This window comes from Delphinapterus leucas, chromosome 2 (assembly GCF_059928025.1).
Source record: "Delphinapterus leucas isolate spDelLeu-1000000601 "Yukka" chromosome 2, BTC_Dleu_Yukka2, whole genome shotgun sequence".
NCBI classification, from domain to species: domain Eukaryota; kingdom Metazoa; phylum Chordata; class Mammalia; order Artiodactyla; family Monodontidae; genus Delphinapterus; species Delphinapterus leucas.
This window is the reverse complement of record NC_143130.1, coordinates 4,552,293-4,576,229: the sequence shown is the minus strand read 5'-3', so window position 1 is coordinate 4,576,229 and position 23,937 is coordinate 4,552,293. Positions and strand designations below refer to the sequence as shown.

Sequence of the window (23,937 nt, the reverse complement as noted above, 5' to 3'; positions counted from 1 at the left end):
ATCTTAAAAGATAAACATCATGTTTCTAACTAAACAGGAGAAGATACAAGAACTCGGAGATATTCGTTTAGCTGGTTTAAAAACACATGCTCTAGGCACTGATTTCCTCAAATCACTGGAAAGTCTGGAAAACAAATCCACTTGTCAACAAAGGAAGATAATAGTTTTTTTGTCTGGGCCTGGGTACTTGGTGGTGTAGGCGTATTTCTGAGAATTCAAAACTACAGGCCTTCTGTCATAAAGATCTGGGATTCAGTTTTCAATTCATTGCTACCTGTATGGGAAACCTTGATCTAAGAAATTAACATGAAGTGGTCTCAAGTTGCTAATATTCCTGGATGTCTGACAGACGCAAATGTAAATCCTCTTTATGCAGAAGTCCTCCTTCCCAGGCTGATTGGGAATCCCACAGATGAGTGTGAAATCCAAAATTATAAAACATACCACCAGGAGCTTAGATGGTGGAATTAATGGAGATGACATTAAAGTGAATGTGTATTAAAATGCTCACAGAAATAAAAGGTGGAATTGAAACGATGGACCAGCCACCAAGTTTTGTTATGTGGTGTTTTCATATGATTAAATTGTAAATATTTTTTATTTCCATTAAGATTTTTTTGACCCATGAATTATTTAGAAATGTGTGTGTGTGTGTTTTCATAGTGGTAGAATTTGCTGGTAGTGATGGGGATTTGTTTGTGTTTTAGTTCCTAAATAATTGGGAGCTACTGTTGATTTAAATTTCACTGCATTGTGCTCATATAAAGTTTTTGTTGTTATTTGTTGAGATTTTCTTCATTATCTAGTTCATAGTCAGTTTTTATAAATATTCCATCTGTGCTTGAACAGAATGATCTTTGATCTGGGGGTTCAGGGGTCTATATATGGTGACTAGATAAAACTTAGCAATTATATTATCCAGATATTCTATATTTCTAATATTTTGTCTGCTTGACAAAATATTCTCCTTGTAATTGTATCAAGTTTTGATTTATGTACTTTGATCTGTATTATATCTTCTTGGTGAATCAGTCCTTCAACTATGTAATTATTTTCTTCATTCATAGTAATGCTTTTTTATCATAAAGTCAATTTTAAATAATATTAATATTGCCACAGAAACTATCTTTTGCATGGTATTTCCCTGGAAGCTCTTTCTCCAGCTGCTTGCTTTTTTTTTTTTTTTTTTTTTTTTTGCGGTACGCGGGCCTCTCACTGCTGTGGCCTCTCCCATTGCAGAGCACAGGCTCTGGACGCGCCGGCTCAGCAGCCATGGCTCACGGGCCCAGCTGCTCTGCGGCATGTGGGATCCTCCCGGCCCGGGGCACGAACCCATGTCCCCTGCATCAGCAGGCGGACTCTCTACCACTGCGCCACCAGGGAAGCCCCCCCCTTATATTTTTAACATGCATTCCTGACTTGAAGTTAACCAATATCTCTCTCTGCCTCATGAACAAAATGAATGTTAATTATTCCACTCAAACATTCAGAATTTTTCAAATTTTGAAGTAATGTTAGACTCACAAGAAGTTGAAAAAAAGAGTACCGAGAATTCCCCTGTATCCTCCACTCCACTTCAGCCAATGACAGCATTTTCTCTAACCAGAGTACATGATCACTACAGGTAGTTGGCATGGATACAATATTATTGACTAAACTACAGATCTTATTACTATTCCATTCTTTAACTTCCCACCACCAATTAGGTATCTTTGCTATTAGTCCAGGCAGTTAGACCTGGATTCACTAACATTTATTGACTTCTTTGCTCAGTGTAGACTTTTAGCCCACTTGCTCCTCTTGTCTTTCCTTTCTTGCCAAAGTAAATCTTTTAGAAGTTCTTTGCCTGGGATTTGGGAGTGGAAAACTCTCTGTCTTTGTTTGGAAATCTCTTGAATTCATCTTCACCCTGCATAGTAACTTATGTAGGTCATTTTAGAATTCTAGATTGATAGCTGTTTTCTGACAGCACTTTACATATTATTTCATTTTCTCCTGGCCTTTATTTTTGCCATTGGAATTCCTACTAGACTAAATCTTTTTTTAAAAAGTGGATACTCTGTATTTTCTCTCTGATTGATTTTAAGATCTCATTTTCTCTGTCTGTAAGTACAGTGTGTTCAGTTTTGGATTTATTTTATTGGTTCCATTTGGTATTGAGTGTGCCTCTTCATTTTGAGGATTTGTATCTTTCCATTCTTGAAAATTACCAGTCATTAATTTTATTCAGTGCTTCTGAAACTTCTCTCAGGTTGATTTTCAACCTTCTCATTCTATCATTTATATTTTCTATCAATATGATTTTTAAAACATCTTTTCATATTCTCATCTCTCCTACATTCAGTCAATTTGCTAATCTTTCTGAAACCATATTTTCTATATTTAATCTGGCCATTGAGTTTTTAACTTCATATTTTTCTTTTCTAGAAATTCTTTTTTGTGTGTGTTTGAATCCTCTCGTTCTTTGTTCATAGTATTTTGATCTTTCATCATTGATTCTGTTTCTTCTTTTGTCACTTAAATCATCTCAACATGCTTCTTTTTATATTTTTTCCAGATTGTTTTATTATGTTAAACTGTTGACTCTCCCTTAAAATGAGGCATTTTTCTCACATGGTTTATAATTTTTGATTGTGAATTCGTCCCCATCCTATCCCCACCCTGACCCTCAAATGTCATAGTCTTACATGACCTGGATTGTGGAAGTATTTCTGTCATGTGGTTTTACACTTTACTTCTCAAAGTGCCTGCAAGATCCTCCTTCTGTAGACTACATTTTATATTTTATTTTTTGGGCTGTAGATTCTCATACAATGTGGAGAGTGTAAAGTTGGGACTGGCACCCATCTATGGCACAGACTTGGTATTTATTTTCAAACAGAAGAATTTCTTTTTCTTCCTTCACCCAGAACGCCAGGCAGGTGACAAGAATCTCTGTCATTTCCTCCTTCTGTGGGTGGAGTTTTCTCATTCTCCTTTCAAAGAGGGGCTACCCTTAGTGGGTATCATCTTTACACAAGGACTTCAGTTCTATCTCCCTGCCTCAGGTGGGCTGATGGCCAAATATCCTAATCTGTATGGACATTAATACCCCAGCCCCTAGACTCTAGGACCTTAATCTTGGTCTGATACATAACCAGGCAACTACAGTCTCAGCTTGTGCATTTTCCATTCCAGCTCTTTAGTTTTCTAGTATTTATTTTTGATACCTGGAGATTTCCCCTTCTTTCTCCCCAACTCTAGTATGGATTTTCTGTTTATTGTTATGTTTTTATTTAGCATGCTTTTATTTCTGTGTGTTTGAAGTGTGGGAGAGGAAGCACATCAAATCATGTTGCCGAAAGTTTGATATGTACTATCCTGTGACCAGATGGTACAGCTTTATACTCACCATCTACTACTGGCTTCAATAGGTGACTAGGCTTGTTACTCTGCAAATTATTTCCTGTGGTTACCTATTCTAAAACTGAGATCTTAGCCATTTTGTTCAGTTTCTTGGGTAAACATGTCACAAATCATTTTTGTTGGAAGTTGCATCAGAAGTGGAGAGAATGACTTCCCTCACCCCATTTTGTATCATAATTGCCATTTGAGGAACAATGCACTCCTGTTTTCCTTATTCACATAAATTGTTTTCATTGCATGTCAAATTATTCTTATTTGTGTTCTTTACACACGTCTATTGTTTATCAATTTATGTTTCATCATAGAGGAATTATTAAAATAATATTATATAATAAATATGCATGATAATCTGCTTCATAACATCAACAGGGCTGGAAAAGACATGGCTTCTACTGCTATTTGATTGGACACACACTTTCAACATTTACAGAAGCAAACCAAACCTGTGTGAATGAGAAGGCTTACCTAACAACTATAGAAGACAGGTATGCAACTATTTTCATGCTTTTTAAAAAAATGTATCAAATAATGAACCATTTCCAAAAAAGCATATCAATGTGCTCTAAATTTCTGAGTAAATTACATTGAATCTTGAAGTGTGGTTTGTAAATATAGGAGCATTAAAACTCATGTTTTTATTTGGATTCTTCATTGAAAGCACAATAAAATATTTTGCTACTTTTAGTAGCATAAAACAATGTTCAGAACAGTTTGTAATGCTCTGGTAAATGTTGTTTATAGATCTAACTTTATTTACTTATTGGAGTATAATTGCTTTACAATGTTGTGTTAGTTTCTGCTGTACAAGGAAGTGAATCAGCTATATGTATACCTATATCCCCTCCCTCTTGGACCTCTCTCCCACCCACCCCCCATCCCACCCATCTAGGTCGTCACAGAGCACCAAGCTGAGCTCCCCATGCTATATAGCAGGTTCCCACTAGCTAGCTATTTTACACATGGTAGTGTATTTATGTCAAACCTAATCTCCCAATATGTCCCACCTTCCCCTTCCCCCCCACCATGTCCACATGTCCGTTCTCTACCTCTACATCTCTATTCCTACCCTACAAATAGGTTCATCTGTACCATTTTTCTAGATTCCACATATATGCGTTAATATACGATATTTGTTTTTCTCTTTCTGGCTTACTTCACTCTGTATGACAGACTCTAGGACCATCCACGTCTCTACAAATGACCAAATTTTGTTCCTTTTTATGGCTGAGTAATATTCCATTGTATATATGTGCCACATCTTCTTTATCCATTCATCTGTCGATGGGACGTTTAGGGTGCTTCCACGTCCTGGCTACTGTAAACAGTCCTGCAATGAACATTGTGGTACATGTCTCTTTTCAAATTATCGTTTTCTCAGGGTATATGCTCAGTAGTGGGATTGCTGGGTCATGTGTAGTTCTATGTTTAGTTTTATAAGGAACCTCCATGCTGTTCTCCATAGTGGCTGTATCAATTTACATTCCTACCAACAGTGCAAAAGGGTTCCCTTTTCTCCACACCCTCTCCAGCATTTACTGTTTGTAGATTTTTTGATGATGGCCATTCTGATTGGTGTGAGGTGATACCTCATTGTAGTTTTCATATGCATTTCTCTAATAATTAGTGATGTTGAGCATCCTTTCATGTGCTTCTTGGCCATCTGTATGTCTTCTTTGGTGCAATGTCTATTTAGGTCTTCTTCCCATTTTTTAATTGGGTTGTTTGTTTTTTTGATACTGAGCTCCATGAGAGATCTAACTTTTTTAAAATGTAGCAGATCTCAAATTTTTTAAAGCAAAAAAAGTAAGTAAAATTTGTCATGTCAAAAATCATACTTTCTATCTTTACTACCACCTCCAACAAAAAAGAAGGCAGAGAGATTTACTGAATGTTTTATTCATTCTTTCCAGTCTTCCATTCTCTGTTTTGTTTTGCTTTGCTAGGTTTACTAGATTATTAGGTCCAGAAAATGATGTGGACACAGAGAATTTTATGTAACTTTTTTTTTTTTTTTTTTTTTTTTTGCGGTATGTGGGCCTCTCACTGCTGTGGCCTCTCCCGTTGCGGAGCACAGGCTCCGGACACACAGGCTCAGCGGCCATGGCTTACGGGCCCAGCTGCTCCGCGGCATGTGGGATCTTCCCAGACCGGGGCACGAACCCGTGTCCCCTGCATCAGCAGGCAGACTCTCAACCACTGCGCCACCAGGGAAGCCCTTTATGTAACTTTTAACATCTAGAGTCCCATCTTTCTTTAGGTTTTAGTATTTATTTTTCTCCTGCTTTTTGCAAAGTACTGGATCAGGCACAGAAGAAACTTAAAAGAAATTTTTTAAAATGTCCATTTGATTGGAAGTAAATAGGTAAAAATCATTGAGTTTTAATACAGTAAGTTATATTTATTGACCTTTCAACGCAGACCCAATAAAATGTAGAGGATGCTATTGATATTAAAAATTCTTTGATAAAGTGAAAGATGTCATAGAATTTATATAGTCTTTATAAAAGAACTTGTTTTTCAACATTCTTTTTTCATGTATAATTAAATGTCTGATACATTGTAATACCCTGATACAATGCTAACCCCTGAAAATAAGATCATAGATAATTTTTATCTTATGACCTGGAAGTGAGCTATACATTTTTAAGTGCTGTGGGAGCATGTTCTGATCTGTACTGTTGGTCTTTGGTCTACTGGAATAGAGATTTCCCTAGATTTTCTATTTTAAGTTTGCTTTTCCTTATGTGTTTTCTGTGATACTTGTGTTCAGGAACTCACTAACTCTGTGGTTCAATTTGGTTTTGGGGCTTTAAGAAAAACTGAGTTGTTACTTTTTAATTTTTTTGGTTTGTTCAGTTTAGGGAATGAAATTATTCAGACTAGGGTCAAACAAATGTTTTGTTATTATGGCTTTCTCTCCATTTCCCTCTCTATTCTCGCTGGAGCCATCTACAGCTCCCTTTGTTCCTGGAAACTCTGGACATCACTTTTCTTTTGCTCCAAAGAGATATTTTTTTGCATATGTTGCTGCGTCATTGTCTCTTTATCAATTAAGACAAATTTTGTTTGCCTTACCAACTACATTGTATTATTACCAGATTACGCCAAATATAAGGATGGGATCCAGAGGAGAGCGAACGCTGGAATTTGTGATTCTGCTCCCAGTTCTTTCTAGAGATTGAATCTCTAGTTCTCTGTATTTCTTGATAATTTTCTCTTTTGTTTCAGAGCTGAAAAATGAGAATGAAATTGAGTGGAAAATCCACACAGATTTTCTAATTGTATTGTCCTCGATAATGTTACAACCTCTCCACTTACTTCAGCAAGAATTGTGTAGAGCATTTGAAATATTTGAAAAGTGGACTGATTTTCAAACAATGTATTTTAAAAGGCGATAGTTTTCTCCTTTGCATTTTGAGTTCTCTTTCACTTTGAGGAGGAGCAGAGGGACTGGTGAGCAACAGAGAAAAATAGTTTGGGTACATTTGAATGATTTTATTCAATCAGCTGTATGATATTTTTCCTTCATAAGATCACATTTCCTTAGTGAAAATTTGCATTATTTAAATGACATGTAAATAGAACACAATAGGTTTGATTTGCCAACTGAAGCATAGCTCAGGCATACAATTGAGATACTTTTCATGTGGATAATTAGAAAAATTCACATTTTTCTAAAATTTAGTTCATTTTTTTTTTTTTTTAAGATATGAACAAGCCTTTCTGACTAGTTTGGTTGGATTGAGGCCTGAAAGATATTTTTGGATAGGACTTTCAGATGTACAAAGCAAAGGAACTTTTCAGTGGACCATCGCGGAAGGGGTTCAGTTCACCCACTGGAATTCAGATATGCCAGGTATGTTCAGAGCTTTGGTCTTGTTTCAGGTGGTCTGGAGAGCGGACCAAGAATCTGTGTTCTTTTTTGGCCGCACCATGTGGCCTGAGGGATCTTAGTTCCCCGAGCAGGGATGGAACCCCTGCCCTCTGCAGTGGAAGCGTGGATTCTTAACCACTGGACCACCAGGGAAGTCCCAGCACTTTGGTCTTGAGTTTCCATTTACCCTACACGTCCATCGGGCCAAGCCTGTAATTCCTTCACAGCACCTTTCCAAACAGACTTATGTAAATTAATTGTGCTTTTTAGATTTTATTATCTCATATTTCATTCTCTTTTTGCTTTTCCTTTTAAAAATGTTCCCATTAGTTTGCAGTGGTCTAAAAAAAAAAAAAAAAAGGGAAGAGAAAACTGCTAGGTTATCCGGTACCGCTCTATTTGAAGTATTTATGAAACAGTGATGAAATCCTAAATGGTCATAAAGATTCCAAATGGTTAACTTACTTCTGAGAACTTAAAACTGTCCTCAAAGGGTATAAAGCTTTTCAATGTAACTATGAATGGAATTATGACTGTGCTAAATCTGGAACAAGATGTAGTGCTTATGTGGAACTCATTATTTCAATATCTTGAATGGGCTACCCCGTTTAGCCCTTGATATGCCTTGGATTTAATTTTATCCTTATAGGAAACCTGCAAGGTAAGTTTAAGTATCCTCATTGTAAAGAGGTGGAAACTGGAACTTGAAAAATTTATAAGCACGGATTTAGACTAATCTTTGTAATTTCCAAATCCAGGCTGTTTGCACTAAGATCACCCCCCCCCCATAAATTTTGATTTGCCTTCTTTTTTTTTTTTTTTTTTGTGGTACACGGGCCTCTCACTGTTGTGGCCTCTCCCGTTGTGGAGCACAGGCTCCGGACACGCAGGCTCAGTGGCCACGGCTCACGGGCCCAGCCGCTCCACGGCATGTGGGATCTTCCCGGACCGGGCCACGAACCCGTGTCCCCTGCATCGGCAGGCGGACTCTCAACCACTGCGCCACCAGGGAAGCCCGATTTGCCTTCTTTAATAAGAAGTTTCTGAAGTAGACTCTGAAAGGTTCTTTGCTTTCTTTATGCACTGCTGTCTAGCCTATGACATAATTCAGTATGACTGCACTTAAGAAATTCAGCGTCCTTATAGCAAGTGTTTCATTGTGCCTGGATAAAAAGCTAAAGAAGGAATAATATAGCTTAAGGGCACAAATTAACTCCTTGGCCTAATAAGTCCTAATCTTCAGAAGTTTTAAAAATTTGTATCCTCAGCTGTCAATAAGGAAAAGAGATCAGTAATTTGGATAGTGTGATTTTTGTTTAATTATTGAATATTCTGAAAAATAGTAAGACTTCAGTTTATTTTGACAGAACAGGGCAGTATATTAAGAGCTGTGTGCACGTTTTTGTTTTTTTGAAGGGTGGTGATTTTTACTCTCCAGGCAAAACTCCTTCATTTCACTGGTGTTGATCATTTAGCAGTAGGATTCTGAGAGATTAATCCTGTAACATCCTTAGGGAATAAAAATGGATCAAACCCGAGTCATAGGGAATTAGCAATCTTACAGAAAATACTTTGGGAAAAATATACCTCCCCAGAACTTTGAGAGTTACTTCTAAACATTTACTGCCTTTAAAAGGACAGCAATCAAAGACCATCTCATCTTAGCAGCAAGGAATCCTAATGTTTCCAAAGCTCTATCTTAATTACTATTTCGAAATAATGATGATGGTAAAACAGAAAGCGTCAAACCATGAAACTTAGTGTAGTCCACACTGTCTTTTATGTACTTTTTTATCCATTAAAGCTGGCGTGCATCACAACTCTGTAAGGTAGGTAGCAGTATTTGCATTTTAAGATGAGGAAATGGGTTCATAGTAGTTGAGTAATTGATCTAAAATCTCTAGCTCAGGTGTGTCTCATTTTGAAGTCCAAAGAACTTCTGTTCTCAGATATCTGCATGGACCCCAGGGGGAAAAATAACAGATCTTAAATAATTTTTTTTTAAAAAAGAAAGAAACATCAAAACCCCATTATTTTTGGGTATATGTATGTGTATAACTGAATCACTTTGCTGTACACCTGAAACTAACACAACATTGTAAATCAACTAGACAGCGATATAAAATAAAAAATAAATTCAAAAAAACCAACTTCTTTGGGAAAAGAAACCCAAAACATTATTTTTGTCATTATGGCAAATTTTATCATACTAAAACTATTGTACTGTTAAATGTCTGTGTTGAGGGGGGCACCCTGCCAGATATTAGAAATACAAAATGTTACCAAAACCCTGAAATTTGAGATTATAATTCAGTTGGGGATACAGGCCACACAAATAAAAGGTAAATAATGGTTCAAAAATAGCACAAATCAGTTGCCAAATGCTGCAGGATCTCTCCTCTACATTTTCTCGTCACATGTAGATTCGATCCCACAGCTTGAGGCTCAGGTTTGAACGGTCTTCCGTGAACATAGCTGGCTTTCACAATCACTTGTTGAGTGAATTCTGCTTTGTTACCTGCAGGACGGAAAGCCGGGTGTGTTGCCATGAGAACTGGGGTTGCAGGGGGCTTGTGGGATGTCTTGAGATGTGAAGAAAAGGCAAAATTTGTGTGCAAACACTGGGCAGAAGGAGTAACTCGCCCACCAGAGCCTACAACCACCCCGGAACCCAAATGTCCAGAGGATTGGGGCACCTCCAGTAAAACAAGCTTGTGTTTCAAGGTAGGTCTCAATTGCTAAGCTCTTAAAGAATTTGGGATATGCTTCAGCCTAAAGAATCACCTAAGGAATTGAAACAAAACCAATGCCCAGGCTCCACCTGTAGAAATTCTGATTTTATTGATCTGGCAGGGGGCTGGGGCATCCACTGTTTTTAAAGAGCTCTCCTTGGGTGGATTGCTAAGGACCAGTTGCTTTTAGACCAGCAAACACAACCCATACCACAAACACAACTCGCAACAGCCTTTCTTCACCTGCTTTGCCTTCCTCACCTCCCACTCTTGGCGTCTTTCCTCTCTCCCATGCTTGCTTGCCCTAGTATGAGCTCACAGTTCTTTTTATCTTAGTGAAAATTTCTGCTCCCCCTCATGCTAGCCTGTTGCATCCCATTTTGGCTCTGTTCTTGGAGCCCAAGCTTTAGGCTAAGTGAACTGATAAACGAATCTGCAATCATGTCACACTGGGATTCTAGAGAGAATACTCCCTTGTTCTGATTTAACCCCGGATTATTATGCCTGATGAGAGATGAAAGACTTCCCGTAGGGGCACATGGCCGTTCAGTGACCTATAAATGACAGTTTGATATCCTGCTATCAACCAGTACATTCCTAGGCTGGACCATCCATTTTCTCCTTATGCAATCAAGTTCACCCAAACAAAAAACATACCCCATACCCCAATGAATTAAGCATTTGAGGTTTTTTTCTCTCTTGTAAATCATATTCTTTCTAGAGAAGGTTGGGTTTAGCCAAATACAGCAATGTATTTATCTACCACTTAATGACATTATTCTCTAAAGGCCAGTTCTCTGGGCTTCTTTTGTTCAGTCCTTTGAGGCATATGGCCCTGGCATGTTTTGTAAGACAGTTAGGCAAAGCTGATGAAGAACCTGAGTTACTAACATGTGTCAGAATGAGGTTGTTTAGTCTCCTCTAACTCAAGGGCTAGTTGAGCTTGTAACTTCTACTTAGCAGCAACAGAGACTCATTAGCTGTTCAATCCAGATTAGCCGTTCAATCCAGATTAGCCAGTCAAAGCTAAAAGCATAATTTACATAGAAGGGAACATATTGAGCCAAGACAGGAGAGGATTTTACAAATGGATTGAGGACTAATGCAAAGCCAATCAGGTATTTGATTGCTGCCTCTGGAAACTTTTGAGTTATTGCACAAAGGCCAGGTTCGGCCTATGCACAGCCATTCGCCTGAGGGTGGCAGGCTATGGAGATGAGCTGCAGAATTTTTGAGAGAAGGAGTAGAATTCTCCAGAGCTGGGAAGTGAACCAGGGGTTCCAGCAGATGTTATCCAGGTGGATGTTCAACGAATCCAAATATGTGCTTCCCTAGAAATTATGGTTTTAGAGGTGCTTGGGGTAGGGTTTGTTTGAAAACATATAGACCATCTTTGTACATATTAAGATGTGAGAATTAGTAATAAAATTCAGCTGTTAGTAAATTGATTTAAGAAAATAAAATCTTATATCACCATCTAACAACTTGAGATATTCACAGGAGTCTTGAGAATTACTGCAGTGGAAAGTTGCTCAAGTTACCTGTGTCCAGATAACTCAAGTAAGGTCAAGATGAAATTGCCTTGGGTTGCTCTATGACAACTGGGCAACCATAGTCCACTGGAAGCAAATCCCTTCTTCTACAAGCCTGCAATGGTGGGCACCACGTCTCATGAGAAATAATGGATGAAAATTATAAAAGTTGGTGGATACAATGAACTCCTTTACTGTTTGCATCCTGATGGGTATTTCCCATACCATCACTGTGGATAATATGACATATTATCTACATTCTATAAATCTTAGCTTTAGTTTAGCTTATATCCCATCTTTTTAGATGCTCTCCCCGATAAGTGTCAGTCGTGACACGTTCTCCAATCGTTGTCAAAATATACATCCATAAGGAAAAAGGAAAAGGCAGTTTTAAGAACATAACAACAAAGTGTTGGAAGGCTGCTGCGTTATTCATTGTTTAAGCTAAACAGGATAACAAACTGTGGCGCAATCTTAGGGAGGTTATTACCCTTAAATTTTTTAAATTCATGTTTACTTTCTCTATATCAAGTTTCTTTTCATTCTCTTCCATCTCAATGCTACTTTTTACACTTAACCAAATTAATCCTATCTTCTACAAAAAGCTGTATGCCAAACCCATACGCCTAAAGCTTTTAATCTGACTTCTCCAGGTGCTATAAAATAAGTTCATTTTCTAAGGTTTTCTCAACAAAATCATCCCCCAAATTGGGGCCATTGTAATGTCTTGCTTTTCTATAAATGAAATCTCATCAAAAGTAGATTATTTCTCTTGGTTTGATAAGCTATGAAGTGTAAAATAAATTCTGAATCTGTATCACCTTTAGCTGTTTACAAAAGGAAAACATGAGAAGAAAACATGGTTTGAATCTCGAGATTTTTGTAGAGCTCTGGGTGGAGATCTAGCTAGTATCAATAATAAGGAGGAACAGCAAACAATATGGCGATTAATAACGTAAGTAGCTTTTCTATACAATACTCCTTTCTTTGACCCGTTGGGTGTTAATGATGTTGAGAAAATTCTCATATTTCCAGAATTGTTGGCTCCTTATGCTGCTTTGGATACATATATCATATCCTGAATCCGTGGGCACTTTTTGATTTAGTTTCACTTCTAAATGCTTTAATTTTATAGATATAAATCCTGTGATGAATTGCTCTATAAACGTATAAGACACTCAGTACATATTGTTAAATGAATGAGTACCTTCCAATGCTTTGCAGTTCTTTCAAACAGCAGCTTGTTTTCAGGATATTTACAGGTTGTACCAAAATGCACAACTGTTGCATAAAGCTTACATTTAGTCATTGAATCCCTTTACCTGTGTACTAACTAATTTATGTTTTGGGGGTCATTTTCAAATTGGATTAGGACTCATAGGTAACCAAACTTGGTTCATAAGCTACCTTTATATCTTGTATGTTGCAGAGCTAGTGGAAGCTACCACGAACTGTTTTGGTTGGGACTGACATATGGAAGTCCTTCTGAGGGCTTTACTTGGAGTGATGGATCTCCTGTGAGTAATTTGGCTTAACATATCATTTTCTTACTTTATCATGTATTTATTTTGGTATTAACCTTTTGGCTTACTCCAAATTTTTGGTAAGATGGGTTATTATGAGAGCTAGAGACCTTTTTCTATGCAAAATGAATGCTACTTTAGGACCATTATTCTGCCCCTGTCCCAGGACAGTTCTCCTGTTCACCCAAGGTGGAACATGGTGGACTGGATGAAAAAAAATTAGGAAGCTCATTCCCCTAATTGATATAAAATAATGTCTTCATTCTCTCGCGCCAAGTTGGGTTGGAAGTAGCTAGACTTCTTAAAAATTGAGTGTTTTATGACCTCTTGTAGACTAGGAGGTATGGAAACAACTTTTGATATTCCATTAGAAACCATTAGGCTTTGTCAGACTTCTCCATTCTCAGGAACGGGGAAGTGAGAGGCTGTGGCACGTGCTGACCATCATCACAGGAAGTGATTTTGTATACTTTCAGTTCTACTTCCTGTCCCAACCCATCAGCAACTTTTCAAGGTTCTCGGTAGGGTGGATTACTTGATGGCTCCATTGTTAACATGAATTTTATATTTAGATCTCTGGAAAATAGATCATGATGCTTATTCTAAAACCTTGTGGGCTATGATTCCACTCTGAGAACTCCGCAGAGGACCTAATCCCAGCCCTCCATTTATTTCCACTGTTCACTTTGGCAACATTTGGTAGCTTCCTTAGTAACATTTCATAAGTCTTTTCTTTTGTAAGGAGAACTAATTATATTTCTCTCTCCTACCCCTCTAGTAAAAAGAAAGTTTCCAGTATCACAATGAAATATTATCCCTTAAGAATGAGTTATAAATTGAGGAACTCCCAATACTGAGAAGTGGAACTTTTTGCCAGGTTTTTCCTGTATACAAATCCCACTTTCATGGCCCTGGATCCATTCTATTTAATTAGGGGGAAAGAAAATTTTATAATACTTAATAGCATACTCTATTTGACTTCAGAAGTTTCCATGTAATGAAAGCTATTTCTTTCCCAGCTGTGTTCATAAAACTTGTTTGCAAAACCTATTGTGAAAAAAAGCTGAAGCGATTAAGAAATGTAAACATCTTTCCTTTTGTGTTTGGATGGTTGATTGGCATTGGCTGATAAAAATGGCTAATGGTTGTAATGTAATGTTTCTAATATAGGTTTCATATGAAAATTGGGCTTATGGAGAACCTAATAATTATCAAAATGTTGAGTACTGTGGTGAGTTGAAAGGTGACCCTGGTATGTCCTGGAACGATATTAACTGTGAACATCTTAACAACTGGATTTGCCAGATACGAAAAGGTATGATGATCTGTCCTCTCCTTTATCTCAGATTGGAGAACTAACCTCCAGTGATCCCAATATCTTCCCTTTATCTGTGGAACCAAACAAACAAAATAAGGGAATTGGCAGGGGCCATCATTTCACAGGATAAGAATGAAGTCGCTGAGCACAGATAAATGTTCCAAAGGAACAGAAGATCAAAAGGCCACCCGGGAGTCCTGGACCAGAGTCACGTCCTCCAAAATAATTCCCACGAGCTGCGGTTCTCGCTCAGGTCCTATAGGCATGGGAGTGGGTAGATGTTCTACTCTGTGAGCAGAGTAATGAGGGTGCGGTTTCTGTTTGGGCGTTTCCACCCTCTGACCCACGTTAGTCATCCAATAGGTGAAAGTCTCCCTCGGTCTGAATATGCTGCTTATGGATTTCTCAAGGAAATGTTCAATCAAAGAACTGGCACCATTTTGAGGCCCCTGATGCTGTAAGACCCACCATGTTACTGATGGCCCCAAATGATCAATGCATACTTATCCGTCATGATTTGTGACTCAGAAAGTTCCACATGTCCGAGTCAGATTCTTTTCAGATAAACAGGTCCACCCTTGAACCAAAATATGTATCACTTCCTCTTCTGTGGACAGATAAATGGAACCACGTCGCCCCCTGCTGTCGGGGATCCTTGGCCACTGTTCCAGCTCCATCGCTAAAGATACTGTGTCGCTCTCCTACTGTCTGTCTGCTTATTTTCTTTACTCTGGCTTAGAGGAGTGTTTCCAATGTTTTCAGAATGGAAGAATAAATAGTGGCCAGTTTTTCTTTAAAAGTCTCTTAGCTACCAAAGACTAATTTCCTTTTGTATTATTAGTAACTCTGTTCTTACAGATGTTAAATTCATTAAACCAAAAGCTAAGTAACTTGAGTCCTTTTATTGGATTCCAGCAAAGTCCAAGTATTAGCAACTACTTGGAAAGAAAAATATTTTATGTAATATTTCATAAAACAAACATTTAGTAAGAATAAGTTTTCTTTTCTTTTTAATTTATTTTTGGCTGCGTTGGGTCTTCGTTGCTGCAGGCGAGCTTTCTCTAGCTGCAGCGAGCAAGGGCTACTCTTCGTTGCGGTGCGCGGGCTTCTCACTGCAGTGGCTTCTCTTGCCGCGGAGCACGGGCTCTAGGCGCACAGGCTTCAGTAGCTGTGTTGTGTGGCCTCAGTAGTTGTGGCTCACAGGCTCAGTAGTTGTGGCGCACAGGCTTAGTTGCTCCGCGGCATGTGGGATCTTCCCGGACCAGGGCTCGAACCCGTGTCCCCTGCATTGGCAGGTGGATTCTTAATCACTGTGCTACCAGGGAAGCCCCAAGAATAAGTTTTTTGAAGAAACTATATTTTGTAAATAAATAGTTCATATTTAATGGTTTCAAATAATGAAAATTTAAGTACTTTCACAGCTCGTTATAAGATGCACCACTGCAAAACGAACATCTATTGAGCACTTTCTAAACACAAGTAACTCACATTTTACCCCATCTCTTTACGTGTGTGACTAACTTCTTTTTGCAGTTGAGAAAGTTAAGGGTAAGACATTTAACCCCCAAACTGGGATTTGAACTTAGACTTTCTGATTCCAAAACTCATGTTCTTTTCTTTCTTTTTTATGATGTTACTTTTGGGGCCTAAAAAACTGTCTTCCAATTTCTGGTGGTATTGTTGGACCTGATCTGATTAACTCTTAACTCCTAATTCTGTTTCTCTTTATTCTTCTCCCCCACAACTGATAGGAGAATTGAAGATTGGGAGGGAGGAAGAGAAAGAGAGAGCAGTTAAGTTTTTAGCTATATTGACCCGTGAAAATAGTGAAACAAGAAGGATATGTAATAGCACAAGTTCAAGCACTGTTTATATCTAATTTTCTTTTGTTTTCCAGGACAAACGCCAAAGCCTGAGCCAACCCCAGCTCCTCAAGACAGTAGGTGTTTCCTTTTTTCCTGATTTCTATATTGATAGAAATAGAAAATAGATTCATTTTTTTCCTCTTTCCTTTCTCAATGGAAAAAAAAAAACAAACCAAAACCAAAACAGACAAACAAACCAAAAACCTTACCCTAGGAAGGTGGAGAGAAGAGGTTCTTAATATCTTTGAGAATCTCATGAAAGTTTGGCTCTACTCCTCCAGACAGATACTTCCATGCACAAACGTAAGGCATGTTAATATCACTTCTCAGCTTTCATGAATCAAATCCAAGGCCCTCATGTATTAGTTTCCTATGGCTGCTGTAACAAACTACCACAAGCTTGGTGGCTTAAAGCTACACACATTTATTCCCTTACAGTTCTGGAGGTCAGGGATGTGAACTCAGTTTCCCTGGGCTGAAATCAAGGGATAGGCAGGACCATGCTCCCTCCAGAGCGTCTAAGGGTGAATCTACTTCCTTGTCACAAGCTGCTAGAGCGGCATTCCTTGCATTTGTTGGTTCATGGCCCCTCCCTTTATCTTCAAAACCAGCAGTGTAGCATCTTCCTTCGTTTGTCACATCACCACCTTCTTCTGTACTCACATCTCCCTCTGTAAGGGTACTGATGATTTACATTTAGGGCCCACCCAGATAATTTAGGGCAATCTCTCCATCTGAAGGTTCTTAACTTAATCATGTCTACAAAGTATGTTTTCCTGTATAACAGTCACAGATTCCAGAGATTAAGACCTGGGCATCTTTGGGGCTTTTACTCAGCCTACTATAGCACAGAACCATAGAATTCCATAGTTGGGAAAGAGCCTTCGGAACCCTCCTGGTACCTGAATTCCTTGGTTCTTCAATTACACATCGAAGCACCCAAGTCCATCTTTTACAAGTTCTTTGTTAGATCAAGATGAAAGTTGCTTTCTCACACTTTCCACTCTTTGAACCTAAAACATCATGGGTGCGTGTATGTCAGTCTTTCCAGCTCCTATTGATGAATGTAACATTGGGAGTTCTTTTACCCAATAATGATCCATGGAACTTAGCTGAGAAGAAAAGTAACTAGTTTTTACAGAGTTAGTGGAACGTAGATATTTGGATTTAGGTGATTCAGTCTGTATTGGCATCAGCTTCCTTCTCCTTCTGAGCTCTCAGAGCTGCAGATACCTCTGATAGCGCTACTCTGCTCTTTTCACTTTTGTGTGGCATACATACCAGATTCTTGAATTTGTCTAAATAAAATTCATCACCTTTTTTTCACTGATTTTTCAGATCCACCAGTCACTGACGATGGGTGGGCTATTTACAAAGACTACCAGTATTACTTTAGCAAAGAGAAGGAAACCATGGACAAGGCACGAGAATTTTGCAAGAGGAATTTTGGTGATCTTGTTTCTATCCGAAGTGAAAGCGAAAAGAAGTTTCTGTGGAAATATGTAAGCATATGGTTAATTTCAGAATGGAACAGTGACATGCGCTAAGCAAAGACAATGTCTACGATTGCTACCCCATGGTGCAATTTCCAGTTATGTGCTGAATTTGAACCTCCTAAGGTCAGGGATAAAGATGTGAGTGTCAGGGCAGGGATGCTGGGTATTAGCCATCGCAGAAGTGAATGACCTGATTGCTGGAGTATTCAGTGGAGAATCAGAGAACCCAGAAACAGTGTTTAGCCTGGGCTTTGGGAGAATCCAGACTTGATGGCTTTGAGTTCACTAATTTGATTTTCAAAGATTATCATTCTTAACTAGTTGTTATATATCAATCCTGGACCCTTTGTGTTTAGTGCAAGTTGATTATAATTTATGTCTTAATCTTAACCAGATTCTTGGTTAATAGATAGTACAGCTTGATTATTCATATAAAAGTCTTTTTTGGTTGTGCGGAAATTGTCAGCTAACAGTGAAGGTATAATTGGTTTTTTTCCAAGCGTTCTTGGCTTGATCTTTCTCTTTAAAAATCTTCATGGCATCTTTATTGTTTTCCAGAAAGGAGGTAAGAGGGAGAGAAGGAAAAAAATAAGTTCAACAGTAACGAAAGAATAAAAATTCATTTGATCACAAAGGTATTGGAGCGTAGCATGACTTATCTCCATCTCCGTAGATATACCATGGTTTGAAATTCTCAGGATATTTCCTAATATTGCACCAGTATATATGTGGGTGGAGAAGTCTTTCCTTAGACACATAATCCCAAATGGCTACTTTGTTTTAAAGAACATCTTTAATAGTGTCTAATTACTAATGACATCTGATGTTACAGAGAATGTCTTAAGGTATTTGCTATATAAATGCAGGTTGTTATATAATGTGCATACTTTTCCTTTTACTTCTGTGAAAACCATTGAATATACAACAAAGTTTCTGTCTGAATGCCTCCTTAGAAAAGTCCCCAAATAGCCTGCCTCGTTAATCTGTAGGTTTTATTTAAGAATTTGCTTATCATCTAAGTACAGATTGAACTGTATGTAAACTTCCATGTTCTAGGTCAACAGGAATGATGCACAGCCAGCATATTTTATTGGTTTATTGATCAGCTTGGATAAAAAGTTTACGTAAGTAAATCAAAATAAAACAACTTTACTTAGGACAGTGCTCTGATGAGCAACAAAAAGTGATTTTCAGATTTTGGTTCTGCTGAATGAATGTAAAAAAAAAATCCTGCTGGGCTCTCAATCTACAAAGCATCTTAAAAACAAAAACCAATTTTTTAAAATCCTGTTAAATATTTCAACATTATAAATCTCAAACAACTCAGACTCTGATTGAATCTTGCAAAATGTCACCTCTCTTTGTTTCAGGAGGTCATCAACTGTTAGTTAATCGTCTGCTAGGAAGATGTATTATACAGATATGAATATTGAAATTATTTGAAAATTTATTCCCATTTGGACTGTCCTTGGTGCCTAGAACCAAAGGGGCCTTTCGTGTTGCCCCTCTTCCTGCTTTCGGAGCACTGCTTTGAAGTATTCTTTCAACTGCCTGAAATGCTTTCCCTTCAAAGGAATGACTATACTGTTTTTCATTAGGTTCAGGGACCAGCAGAAGCTGCAGGAGGGAGGAAATTAGTACATTTTGGGGGGTTTCTTTCCTTGTTCATCAGTACCCACGTTCTTCTAAGTTTGAAGAGCAAGTTTGTCTTCCTGGCTCCTGCGTAGGTGTATTAACCACATATGTTCCATGTGACTGCTGTTGCCATTTTTGGCAAGAAAGACCCAAACTCACTCTCATTATTTTTAAAGATCAGAAATGTGTGATGCTCCTTTGGACAAGCATCCATTTTAACCATCCTCCAAATGAGAGGGTCGAATTCGGTGATCTCCTGGTCTCCTTCCAGCTCACAAACGGCCCCCGAATTTCCGTAATTTATGAAAATGAGTATTGGCTCACCTACCTTAGGGGAAACCAGAGTAAACATGAAAATCAGAGAACAGGCCCAGTGAGAAACTCTGTATTCTCCGTCTGTCTGTGGGTGGTTTTGTTTTGTGGGACTCGTGCCTAAGAAGTCCTATGGGAGGATGTTTACTTCTGGTGCACTTCCAGGGTAACTGGGATCTCCATTTCTTCTCTCACATCAAGAATAAAAGTACTTCTTCCAGGGAGGGAAAAGAAAGCAGACGAGCCAGGCATCCAGTTACTACAGGAGACCTCAGTTCCCCGGGGCAGCACCCATGACCTGTGGGGGTTTCCTGCTGCTCTCTCTAGAAAACTCTCTTCTCTTTGCTTCGGATGCTGTGCTGTCTTCATCTTGATTGACTTGCCTGTTCCCACCACTAGGCTGTAGCCAACTCTTCTGATTGGATTTTTGCTAAACGGCTGAATTTTCTTTTCCAGTTGGATGGACGGAAGCAAAGTGGATTATGTGGCTTGGGCCACAGGGGAACCCAATTTTGCAAATGACGATGAAAACTGTGTCACCATGTATTCAAATTCAGGTAGACAAGATCACAATCTTCTTGAATCTGCCTTGTGGTATGACGTGTCATTTGCTACATCTTTAGGCTAAAAGTAGCAAGTTGTGTGCTTAAATCAGACCAGAAAAGGAGAGAGAATCAAGGAGAATTCTAATTTTAGCCACATAACTGTTCAATTTGTAAAGAGAATGGATGCTTAACGTTTACTCTAATTAAATGACACAATCTTCTCACTTCTCATTTTATGAAACATGTTTTCATGTTCTGAATGAGGAAAGTATCCAGAATGTTTATCTATCTCCTTTATCTCTATGTCTTTATCTGTAAAATGGGAATAATAACAGAATGTATCAGTTGTCGAGAAGAGTGAGATAATACATCTAAAACACTAAGCAAATGCTTCGTATATAAAGTTTATTAGATTATTAGGATTAGCAATTACTGGCTATTTAGATAATAACCTGCAACATCTAGTATGTGCTTTGCTCATAGTAAACTCTCTATAAAGTTGAACTATTATTGGTTTAAGTGAAAGCGCAAAAGGGTATCACATAGATCTTTCTTGTCTCTTGTGTAAAAATGATGTTTGTAGTATAAACCATTTTTGAGAATCCTTATAAAATATAAACACATTTTTAAAATTTATTTATTTTTTGGGGGGTAAGCTTTTTATTATCTTTTTTTTCCTTGTTGGTTATTTATTTTAAATATAGTAGTGTATACATGTCAATACCAAACTCCCTAACTATCCCCCTCCCCCTTCCCCCCCGGTAACCATAAGTTCATTTTCTAAGTGTGTGAGTCTGTTTCTGTTTTGTAAATAAGTTCGTTTGTATCATTTTTTTTTTTTAGATTCTGCATATAAGCAGTATCATATGATATTTCTCTTTCTCTGCCGGACTTATTTTACTCAGTATGACAGTCTCTGGGTCCATCCAGGTTGCTGCAAATGGCATTATTTTATTCTTTTTCATGGCTGAGCAATATTCCATTGTATACATGTACCACAACTCCTTTATCCATTCCTCTTTTGATGGACATTTAGGTTGCTTCCATGTCTTGACTATTATAAACGAAACACATTTTAAAAAGTGTTTTTAACTCCTATATATAAAATAGATAAACCACAAGGTCGTACCGTATGGCACAGAAAACTGTATTCAATATCTTGTAATAACCTATAATGGAAAAGAATTTGATATATATAACTGAATCACTGCGCTTTACACCCAAAACTAACACAACATTGTAAATCAACTGTACTTCAATACAAAGGTGGTTTTTTAAAAAAAAGTGTTTTTAAGCATGTAAATCTAATTTAACTATTCTGTTCTTTGTCAGGGTTCTGGAATGACATTAACTGTGGTTCTCCAAATGCCTTCATCTGTCAACGCCATAACAGTAGTATCAATGCCACGGCTCTCCCTACCACACTCTCGGTCCCAGGAGGTTGTAAGGAAGGTTGGAATTTTTATAATTACAAGGTACTAAGAAAACTTAGTTGTAGTCACATCACTGACTAGTGTGGAGAATAGCAATGCAAATCTTTCAGCTGCAAGTTAATGTTTGCTTGCCTCATCACTTTAAAAATTTTAGGCAAGAATATGTGCAAAGTCCATGTTAAATTCTCTGTGGGAATTGATAGTAGACTTGACGGTATTACCCAAATAGTCATGCCCTTTGTCCCAAGAGAGAAAAAACTTTGCAAAGAAAGCTGATGGGTAATAAAACTAACAATTGTTTTTTCCTTTATTTTTTTATTTTTTTTTTTTTTTTGCGGTACGCGGGCCTCTCACTGTTGTGGCCTCTCCCGTTGTGGAGCACAGGCTCCGGACACTCAGGCTCAGCGGCCATGGCTCACGGGCCCAGCCGCTCCGCGGCATGTGGGATCCTCCCGGACCGGGGCACGAACCCATCTCCCCTGCATCAGCAGGCGGACTCCCAACCACTGCGTCACCACGGAAGCCCTAAAACTAACAATTTTTTTGCATTTCTATTTGCTTGTGAGCAAATGTATATTTAGCTCTAATCTTCATGGATCATTTTGATTTCTTTAGAGCAAATACTGTTATCTAATCCCTATGATTTTTTTCTCCTTCCATCCGAGTGTTTCAAAATCTTTGGATTTGTTGAAGAAGAAAGAAAAAATTGGCAAGAGGCACGAAAAGCTTGCATAGGATTTGGAGGAAATCTGGTGTCCATACACAATGAAAAAGAGCAAGGTGTGTGGGCCGTTTTACAGTCAGTGATGCACATAAATATGTAACTTTTCCCCCTAAAACGGTAGAATGTTGCTTATAGTAAATGAATTTTTGGTGTTCCAGGGTAAAGACTAGGAAGGGAAAACAAGCACATGTTGGGAGCTATTTTATTAGCTGTAGGCCTTATGCTGAGCGTTTTACATGCAAGTTGCCTTTCCATTTTCCTAACAGGTCTATGAAGCAGGAATCATTAGTCCCTTGTGAATGAGGAAATGTGCTCAGGGAGCCTTAGATCAGGGAGCTTACAGGGCAAGGGGTAGGACTGGGAATCAAACTGGGTCTTCCAGCTTCAATTCCATCTGTTTCTGCCAAACCAGTTTTTTCACCAAAGAGTCAAAGAAGAAGAGTAGTTCCAGGAATAAAATTAGAAATTGCTCATTTTCCATTTACTGCTCTTCTAGTCACTTGATATAGAATTTATAATGCAATAAAACTAATTTTTCAATATGAACTTTGAACAAATTGAGAAAAAAAAATTTGATAAAACATAAGGATAAGCCAGAGCTTTGAAGAACAGGATGAAGAAACACACCACTTACATACAGCAGATTGTAAAATTCATTATATTGTGGTCAAGAGAAAGGTACTTGACCCCTTTCACATGGTCTTTTTGGGGCCACCGTACTGGAAGTAGACATTAGGTTAAATTAGTTACTTTAAAAATGATGTTGACCAACTGCGGACCTTTCAGATGACAGCAGCTAAACTGATGAAGGTTTGGAAACAACAGCCAGCAGCGAATGAGGACGGTTTGAAAGACACTAGGTTTCACAGCCTGGAAAAGAGGATGTGAACTTTGAAGGATCGTCCCACTAAAGAAGGAAGACTTAGAACCCATGAGTGGCAGTTACAGGGAAACAAATGTAGGCTCAAAATTAGGAGGTTATTCTAACAGTTAGAACTAATTGGATGGGATGCTTCGTCAGTTCTTTTAAAGGGCTGTGAAAATGCTTTTGTTGGAAGGTACTGAAATGGGTGCTGCAGAGTTACATATGTTGACTAGTATGTAGCATGGAAGATGCCCAATACATATTTGTTGTGTGTAGGAATTTAGGCGATGTCGTTGGGGAAAGATGTAGACTGGATGATTTCTAAGTTCCCTTTTGGTTCTGAGGTTATTTGACTTCCAAAATCATTTATTGGGAAAAAATGGTATACCTCAAAAAAGATAAGAAAGAAGAGAGACCTTGGAACGCTGTGTGGCGCTCTCCTAAGTGTTAATTTCACTCCATAAATGCTACCATGTGCTTTCTTGGAACACATTCTTCAGTAAATCAACCAGGCTTTCACTGAGAACCTTTGACAAGTTCAGCAGCTTGCCAGACACTGAAAGAAAAGTGTCAAACCATAGCACACAATAAAAAAAATTCAGGAATATAATACTCACATTTCTCTAACTGGTCTACCACATTCTGGGCTTAGCTACCCAGCAGAGAAACACAATAATT

The 23,937-nt window shown here is 38.2% G+C and overlaps 1 protein-coding gene across 1 annotated transcript in view; it reads left to right on the top strand.

Annotated features, from left to right (window-relative positions):
- Positions 1 to 23,937, top strand: part of MRC1 (mannose receptor C-type 1) — a 99,299-nt gene that overhangs the window by 46,441 nt on the left and 28,921 nt on the right. Inside the window, exons 10-21 of the mRNA XM_022580611.3 lie at positions 3,775 to 3,890; positions 7,113 to 7,261; positions 9,804 to 10,003; positions 12,371 to 12,498; positions 12,973 to 13,060; positions 14,237 to 14,381; positions 16,282 to 16,323; positions 17,588 to 17,751; positions 18,802 to 18,869; positions 20,149 to 20,249; positions 21,570 to 21,712; positions 22,336 to 22,450. Of these exons, the coding sequence (XP_022436319.1) occupies positions 3,775 to 3,890; positions 7,113 to 7,261; positions 9,804 to 10,003; positions 12,371 to 12,498; positions 12,973 to 13,060; positions 14,237 to 14,381; positions 16,282 to 16,323; positions 17,588 to 17,751; positions 18,802 to 18,869; positions 20,149 to 20,249; positions 21,570 to 21,712; positions 22,336 to 22,450 (1,459 nt within the window). The remainder of the gene's footprint in view (positions 1 to 3,774; positions 3,891 to 7,112; positions 7,262 to 9,803; positions 10,004 to 12,370; positions 12,499 to 12,972; positions 13,061 to 14,236; positions 14,382 to 16,281; positions 16,324 to 17,587; positions 17,752 to 18,801; positions 18,870 to 20,148; positions 20,250 to 21,569; positions 21,713 to 22,335; positions 22,451 to 23,937) is intronic.